The 8600-nt window shown below is 60.3% G+C and overlaps 1 protein-coding gene across 1 annotated transcript; it reads right to left on the reverse strand.

The window, feature by feature from the left end:
• Positions 1–7317, reverse strand: LOC146423059 (uncharacterized; the record flags this gene model as incomplete). Its single annotated transcript, XM_085045058.1, has 2 exons — positions 7006–7317; positions 1–5930 (listed from the first exon to the last, which is right to left on the reverse strand). Coding segments are annotated over exons 1-2 (6234 nt in total), but the record flags the coding sequence as incomplete, so codon positions are not given.
• Between the last annotated feature and the right edge of the window lie 1283 nt (positions 7318–8600).

The raw sequence follows: 8600 nt of genomic DNA on the forward strand, positions 1-8600 counted from the left end.
GGTGGTCCCTGTGGTGGTCATGGAGGACCCCAGGGTGGTGGAGGTCTCCAGGGTTGTGGTGGGTGAGGTAGGGGTGACCTGGGTGGTCGTGGAGGTCACTGGAGTGGTGGACATTGCCATGGGGGTCTCCTGGGTGGTCATGGAGGTTTCTTGGGTCATCGTGGAGGTCTCCAGGGTGGTGGTGGACATTCCTGTGGTGGTCCCTGTGGTGGTCATGGAGGTCCCCAAAGTGGTGGAGGTCTCCATGGAGGTCCCCAGGGTGGTCATGGAGGTCCCCAGGGTGGTTGAGCTCTCAGTGGGGTACACCAGGGTGCTTGTGGAGGTCACTGGAGTGGTGGACATTGCCGTCGGGGTCTCCTGGGTGGTTGTGGAGGTCTCTTGGGTCATCGTGGAGGTCTCCAGGGTGGTTGTGGAGGTCCCCGGAGTGGTGGTGGACATTCCTGTGGTGGTCCCTGTGGTGCTCATGGAGGTCTCCAGGGAGGTGGTGGGTGATGTAGGGGTGACCTGGGTGACTGTGGTGGTCTCCAGGGAGGTGATGGGAGCTGTGGTGGCCTCTTGGGTGCTCGTGGAGGTCACCGGAGTGGTGGACATTGCTGTGGTGTTCTCCTGGGAGGTCGTAGAGGTCTCTTGGGTCATGGTGGTTGTCTCCAGGATTGTTGAGCTCTCAGTGGGGTACACCAGGGTGGTTGTGGAGGTCCCCAGGGTGGTGGAGGTTTCCGTGGACATCTCTGGGGTGGTGGTGGGTGAAGTAGGGGTGACCTGAGTGACTGTGGTAGTCTCCAAGTTGATGGTGGTGGTCTCTTGGGAGGTTGTGGGGGTCTCTGGGGTGGTCGTAGAGGTCATCGTGGTGGTCTCCAGGGTGGCCATGGGTTCCATGGAGGTCACCCAGGTGGTTGTAGATGACCCTTGGGTGGGCACTGTAGAGGTCTCCGTGGTGGTCACAGTGGTCCCATTGGTGCTGGTGGACACTGTGGGACTCTCTGGGGTGGATGCAGTGGTCCCATTGGTGGTGGTGGACACCATGGTGGTCTCTGGGGTGGTTGTGATGGTCTCCGAGGTGGTCTCAGTGGTTCCGTTGGTGGTGGTGGTGGACACTGTGGGACTCTCTGGGGTGATCGTGGTGGTCCCATTGGTGGTGGTTGACTCCACGGTGGTTTCTGGGGTGGTTGTGGACATCCCTGGAGTGGTCCCGTTGGTGGTGATGGACGCTGTGGGAGTCACTGGGATGGTCATGGTGATCTCTGGGGGGGTGGTGGGCACTGTAGAGGTCTCCGGGGTGGTTGTAGTGCTGGTGGACACTGTGGGGATCTCTGGGGTGGTCGTGAACATCTCTGGGGTGGTCGTGGACATCCCTGATGTGGTCCCATTGGTGGTGGCAGACACTGTGGAGGTCTGTGGGATGGTCGTGGTGATCTCTGGGGTGGTGGTGGACATCTCTGGGGTGGTGGTGGGCACTGTAGAGGTCTCCGGGGTGGTCATGGTGCTGGTGGGCACTGTGGGGGTCTCTGGAGTGGTCGTGGTGTGCTCTGGGGTGGTCGTGGACATCCCTGATGTGGCCCCGTTTGTGCTAATGGACACCGTAGGACTCTCTGGGGTCATCATGGTAGTCGCATTGGTGGTGGCGGACACCATGGTGGTCTCTGGGGTGGTTGTGATGGTCTCCGAGGTGGTCTCAGTGGTTCCGTTGGTGGTGGTGGACACCGTGGGAGTCACTGGGGTGGTTGTGGACATCTCTGGGGTGGTCGTGGACATCCCTGATGTGGTCCCATTGGTGCTGGTGGACACTGTGGAGGTCTGTGGGATGGTCGTGGTGATCTCTGGGGTGGTGGTGGACATCTCTGGGGTGGTGGTGGACATCTCTGGGGTGGTGGTGGACATCTCTGGGGTGGTGGTGGGCACTGTAGGGGTATCTGGGCTGGTTGTGATGATCTCTGAGGTGGTCTCAGTGGTCCCCAGGATGGTCACGGTGGTCCCACTGGTGCTGGTGGACACTGTGGAGGTCAGTGGGGTGGTCTCAGTGGTCTGTGGGATGGTCGTGGTAATCTCTGGGGTGGTGGTGGGCACTGTAGAGGTCTCCGGGGTGATCAAGGTGGTCCCGTTGGTGCTGGTGGACACTGTGGAACTCTCTGGGGTGATCGTGGTGGTCCCATTGGTGGTGGTTGACTCCATGGTGGTTTCTGGGGTGGTTGTGGACATCCCTGGAGTGGTCCCGTTGGTGGTGATGGACACTGTGGGAGTCACTGGGGTGGTTGTGAACATCTCTGGGGTGGTCATGGACAGCCCTGATGTGGTCCCATTGGTGCTGGTGGACTCTGTGGAGGTCTGTGGGGTGGTAAAGGCAATCTCTGGGGTGGTCATGGTGATCTCTGGGGTGGTAGTGGACATCTCTGGGGTGGTGGTGGGCACTGTAGAGGTCTCCGGGGTGGTCGTGGTGGTCCTGTTGGTGCTGGTGGACACTGTGGGAGTCTCTGGGGTGGTCGTGAACATCTCTGGGGTGGTCGTGGACATCCCTGATGTGGTCCCGTTTGTGCTAATGGACACCGTAGGACTCTCTGGGGTCATCATGGTAGTCCCACTGGTGGTGGTGGACACCATGGTGGTCTCTGGGGTGGTTATGATGGTCTCCGAGGTGGTCTCAGTGGTTCCGTTGGTGCTGGTGGACACTGTGGGAGTCACTGGGGTGGTTGTGAACATCTTTGGGGTGGTCGTGGACAGCCCTGATGTGGTCCCATTGGTGCTGGTGGACACTGTGGAGGTCTGCGGGATGGTCATGGTGATCTCTGTGGTGGTGGTGAACATCTCTGGGGTGGTGGTGGACATCTCTGGGGTGGTGGTGGACATCTCTGGGGTGGTGGTGGGCACTGTAGGGGTATCTGGGCTGGTTGTGATGATCTCTGAGGTGGTCTCAGTGGTCCCCAGGATGGTCACAGTGGTCCCATTGGTGCTGGTGGGCACTGTGGAGGTCAGTGGGGTGGTCTCAGTGGTCTGTGGGATGGTCGTGGTAATCTCTGGGGTGGTGGTGGCCACTGTAGAGGTCTCCGGGGTGATCAAGGTGGTCCCGTTGGTGCTGGTGGACACTGTGGAACTCTCTGGGGTGATCGTGGTGGTCCCATTGCTGGTGGTTGACTCCACGGTGGTTTCTGGGGTGGTTGTGGACATCTCTGGAGTGGTCCCGTTGGTGGTGATGGACACTGTGGGAGTCACTGAGGTGGTTATGGTGATCTCTGGGGTGACTGTGGACATCCCTGGGGCGTTGGTGGGCACTGTGTGGGTCTCTGGGGTCATCATGGTGCTCCCGTTGGTGGTGGTGGACACTGTGGAACCCTCTGGGGTGCTTGTGATGGTCTCCGAGGTGGTCTCAGTGGTCCCTGGGGTGGTTGTGGACATCATTGGGGTGCTGGTGGGCACTGCAGGGGTCCCTGAGGTGGTCATGGTGGTGGACACCGTGGGAGCCACTGGAGTGGTTGTGGACATCTCTGGGGTGGTCGTGGACATCCCTGATGTGGTCCCACTGGTGCTGGTGGACACAGTGGAGGTCAGTGGGGTGGTCTCAGTGGTCTGTGGGATGGTCATGGTGATCTCTGGGGGGGTGGTGGGCACTGTAGAGGTCTCCGGGGTGGTCGTGGTGCTGGTGGACACTGTGGGGGTCTCTGGGGTGGTCGTGAACATCTCTGGGGTGGTTGTGGACATCCCTGATGTGGTCCCGTTTGTGCTAATGGACACCGTAGGACTCTCTGGGGTCATCATGGTAGTCCCATTGGTGGTGGTGGACACCATGGTGGTCTCTGGGGTGGTTGTGATGGTCTCTGAGGTGGTCTCAGTGGTTCCGTTGGTGGTGGTGGACACTGTGGAGGTCTGTGGGATGGTCATGGTGATCACTGGGGTGGTGGTGGACATCTCTGGGGTGGTGGTGGACATCTCTGGGGTGGTGGTGGGCACTGTAGGGGTATCTGGGGTGGTTGTGATGATCTCTGAGGTGGTCTCAGTGGTCCCCAGGATGGTCACAGTGGTCCCACTGGTGCTGCTGGGCACTGTGGAGGTCAGTGGAGTGGTCTCAGTGGTCTGTGGGATGGTCATGGTGATCTCTGGGGTGGTGGTGGCCACTGTAGAGGTCTCCAAGTTGGTTGTGGTGCTGGTGGACACTGTGGGGATCTCTGGGGTGTTTGTGAACATCTCTGGGGTGGTCGTGGACATCCCTGATGTGGTCCCATTGGTGCTGGCGGACTCTGTGGAGGTCAGTGGGGTGGTCAAGGCAATCTCTGGTGTGGTCGTGGTGATCTCCGGGGTGGTGGTGGACATCTCTGGGGTGGTGGTGGGCACTGTAGAGGTCTCCTGGATGGTCGTGGTGGTCCTGTTGGTGCTGGTGGACACTGTGGGAGTCTCTGGGGTGGTTGTGGACATCCCTGATGTGGTCGTGGACATCCCTGATGTGGTCCCGTTTGTGCTAATGGACACCGTAGGACTCTCTGGGGTCATCATGGTAGTCCCATTGGTGGTGGTGGACACCATGGTGGTCTCTGGGGTGGTTGTGATGGTCTCCGAGGTGGTCTCAGTGGTTCCATTGGTGCTGGTGGACACCGTGGGAGTCACTGGGGTGGTTGTGAACATCTCTGGGGTGGTCGTGGACATCCCTGATGTGGTCCCATTGGTGGTGGTGGACACTGTGGAGGTCTGTGGGATGGTCGTGGTGATCTCTGGGGTGGTCGTGGACATCTCTGGGGTGGTGGTGGGCACTGTAGGGGTATCTGGGGTGGTTGTGATGATCTCTGAGGTGGTCTCAGTGGTCCCCAGGATGGTCACAGTGGTCCCATTGGTGCTGGTGGACACTGTGGAGGTCAGTGGAGTGGTCTCAGTGGTCTGTGGGATGGTCGTGGTGATCTCTGGGGTGGTGGTGGGCACTGTAGAGGTCCCCAGGGTGGTCGTGGTGTGCTCTGGGGTGGTTGTGGACATCTCTGGAGTGGTCCTGTCGGGGCTAATGGACACTGTGGGAGTCACTGGGGTGGTTGTGATGGCCCCGTTGGTGGTGGTGGACACTGTGGAGGTCTCTTGGGTGGTTGTGATGGTCTCTGAGGTGGTCTCAGTGGTCCCCACGATGGTCACAGTGGTCCCACTGGTGGTGGTGGATGCCATGATGGTCTCTGGGGAGGTCATGGACATCACTGGGGTGGTGGTGGGCACTGTAGAGGTTTCCGGGGTGGTCGTGATGGTCCCATTTGTGCTGGTGGACACTGTGGGAGCCACTGGAGTGGTTGTGGACATCCCTGAGGTGGTCCCGTTGGTAGTGACAGATACTGTGGGGGTCCCTGAGGTGGTTGTGGTGGTCCCGTTGGTGGTGGTGGACACCATGGCGGTCTCTGGGGTGCTCGTGGTGGTCTCTGAGATGGTTGTGGACATCTCTGGGGTGGTCCCATTGGTGGTGGTGGGCATTGTGGTAGTCCCTGGGGTGTTTGTGGACATCTCTGGGGTGCTTGTGGACATCCCTGGGGTGTTTGTGGACATCTCTGGGGTGATTGTGGACATCTCTGTGGTGATCCCATTAGTGCTGAGGGACACTGTGGAGGTCCCTGGAGTGGTTGTGTTGATCCCAATGGTCGTCATGGTGGTCCCGTTGGTGCTGGTGGACACCATGGTGGTCTCTGGGGTGGCTGTGGTGGTCCCTGAGGTGGTCGTGAACATCTCTGGGTTGGTGGTGGACACTGTAGGGGTCTCTGTGGTGGTTGCAGTGCTCCCGTTGGTGCTGGTGGACACTGTGGGGGTCTCTGGGGTGGTTGCGATGGTCACTGGGGTGGTCTCTATGGTCCCTGGGGTGGTGGTGGACACTGTGGGGGTCACTGGGGTGGTTGTGGTGGTCTCCAGGTTGGTCACGGTGGCCCCGTCGGTGTCCGTGGGTCCCGTGGAGGTCCCCTGGGCGCTGGTTCTCCCCAAGATGGCTGCCGCAGCAAGGAGTCCAAGATGAGGAGATCCTGACCTTCACCTTCCTCCTCCTCCATGATCCTCCTCTTCCTCCTCCCCCAAGACCTTCAGATCATGGATCCTCCCAACCTCTCCAACCCCGACTCCTCCTCCTCTTCATCATCTTCCTCTTCCTCTTCCTCCCACTCCAACCTCTCCCCCTCCATTTTCTCCATCTTCCTCCTCCTCTTCATCCTCCTTCTCCTCCAAGACCTTCAGATCTGAACCCCTCAAACCTCTCCCACCCAAGTTCCTCCTCCTCTTCTTCCTCTTCCTCAAAGACCTCCAGATCATGGACACCTCAAACCTCTCCAACCCCAAATTCCTCCTCCTCTTCTTCATCCTCATCCTCTTCACCCTTTTCCTCCAAGACCTTCAGATCATGGACACCTCAAACCTCTCCAACCCCAATTCCTCCTCCTCCTCTTCCTCCTCTTCCTCCAAGACCTTCAGCTCTGGACACCTCAAACCTCTCCAACCCAAAATTCCTCCTCCTCCTTTTCATCCTCCTCTTCCTCCTCCTCTTCTTCATCCTCCTTCTCCTCCAAGATCTTCAGATCATGGACTCCTCAAACCTCTCCCACCCAAGTTCCTCCTCCTTTTCTTCCTCTTCCTCCTCTTTGTCCTCCTCTTCCTCCATGTCCCCTCATGTCCTCACCATGTCCCCCCATGTCCTTCCATGTCTCCTGATGATGTCCCCCCATGTCCCCCCATGTCCCCTCATGTCCCTTCATGTCTCCTCATGTCCCCTCATGTCCCTTCATGTCTCCTCATGTCTCCTGATGATGTCCCCTCCAAGTCCCCCCTATGTCCCCCATGTCCCCTCATGTCCCTTCATGTCTCCTCATGTCCCCCCATGTCCCTTCCCTGTCCTCTCCCTGTTCCCCCATGTCCCCTCCATGTCCCCCCATGTCCCCTACCATGTCCCTCCATGTCCCTCCCTGTCCCCTCCATGTCCCCCCCATGTCCCCTCCATGTCCCCACCATGTCCCTCCCTGTCCTCTCCATGTCCCCCCACATCCCCCCCATGTCCCCTGATGTCCCCAACCTCACCTGCGAGGACACAGCCGAGGACAACCAGGACCCTCCCGCTTGTCCCCCCAGCCATGGCCAGCTCTGTCACCGACTGGGCTCGAGCCAGCGGTGACAGGGACAATATGAGGGGGCGGAGGGGGGGGGACAAGGGGTGGCCCAGGACCTTTGTCCCCACGGTTGTCACAGGCGGGAGGGGGGGGACAGGCGGTGACACGCCACGGTGACACACGCGCCGGGGAATGCGGTGGCCGCGCCCCGCGGTTAGAGCTTCCTTCATCCACCGATGGCATCGAGAGGGGACAGGGAGGGGACACGGGGACATGGGGGGGACATGGTGGCCATCGGGGAGATGGACGTGGGGACACTGGGTTGTCCCAGAGATGGGAAGGGACATTGGGAAGGGGACTTGGGGGACATAGGGGTGTCCTGGTGGCCACTGGGGATGTGGGACACGGGGATGGGGGACATAGGGGTGTCACTGGGGTCAGTGGGGACACAGGGTTGGGGACACCGAGGTGTCCTGGTGGCCATCAGGGATATGGGACTGGGGGACAGGGGGTGTCACAGAGATGGGTGGGGACATGGGGACATGGAGGTGTCCTGGTGGCCATCAGAGATCTGGAGACTGGGGACACTGGGGTGTCCCAGAGATGGGTGGGGACATTGGAATGGGGGACACAGAGGTGTCACAGGGCTTGGTGGGGACACAGTTGTGGGGGACACAGGGTTGGGGACATGGAAGTGTCCTGGTGGCCACCAGGGACCTGGAGATGGGGAACTTGGGGGTGTCACTGGGGATCAGTGGGGACATGAGGGACACTGAGGTGTCCGGGTGGCCATCAGGGACCTGGAGACTGGGGACACTGGGATGTCCCAGAGATGGGTGGGGACACAGAGATGTCACAGGGCTTGGTGGGGACACAGGTGTGGGGGACATGGAAGTGTCCTGGTGGCCATCTGGGATGTGGCAATGGGGGACACTGGGGTGTCACAGAGGTGTCAGTGGGGGTGACACCCCACCCACAGGGGCCAGTGGGGACATGGGGCTGTCACCGGGGTCAGTGGGGACACGCCGTTGGGGACACGAAGATGTCCTGGTGGCCATCACCGGGTGGAGAGGTGGGGACGGGACACACGGAAATGTCACTGAGATGGGTGGGGACACCAGGGTGGGGGACAAGCGGGTGTCACAGAGTTGGGTGGGGACACAGGAGTGTCCTGGTGGCCATCGGGGATCTGGAGATGGACACAGGAGTGTCCCAGAGATGGGTGGGGACACTGGGCTGGGGACAAAGGGGACATGGGGGTGTCCTGGTGGCCATCAGGGGACACAGAGATGGGGGACACGGAGGTGTCACGGAGATGGGTGGGGACATGGGGGACACGGGGTTGGGGACAGGAGGGGACACAGGTATCAATGGCAGGTCCCAGTATGTTCCAGTATGTCCCAGTGTCCCATCAGTGTCCCATTTGTCTCTCCCAGTGTCTCCCAGTATCTCCCAGTGACTTCCAGCTTCCCACCAGTGTCCCGCCAGTGCCTCCCAGTATGTCCCAGTATGTCCCAGTGTCCCCCTAACGTGTCCCAGTGTCCCCCCAGGGCCTCCCAGTGTCCC

This window comes from Lichenostomus cassidix, unplaced genomic scaffold (genome assembly GCF_008360975.1).
Source record: "Lichenostomus cassidix isolate B80296 unplaced genomic scaffold, HeHo_3.0 HiC_scaffold_34, whole genome shotgun sequence".
NCBI classification, from domain to species: domain Eukaryota; kingdom Metazoa; phylum Chordata; class Aves; order Passeriformes; family Meliphagidae; genus Lichenostomus; species Lichenostomus cassidix.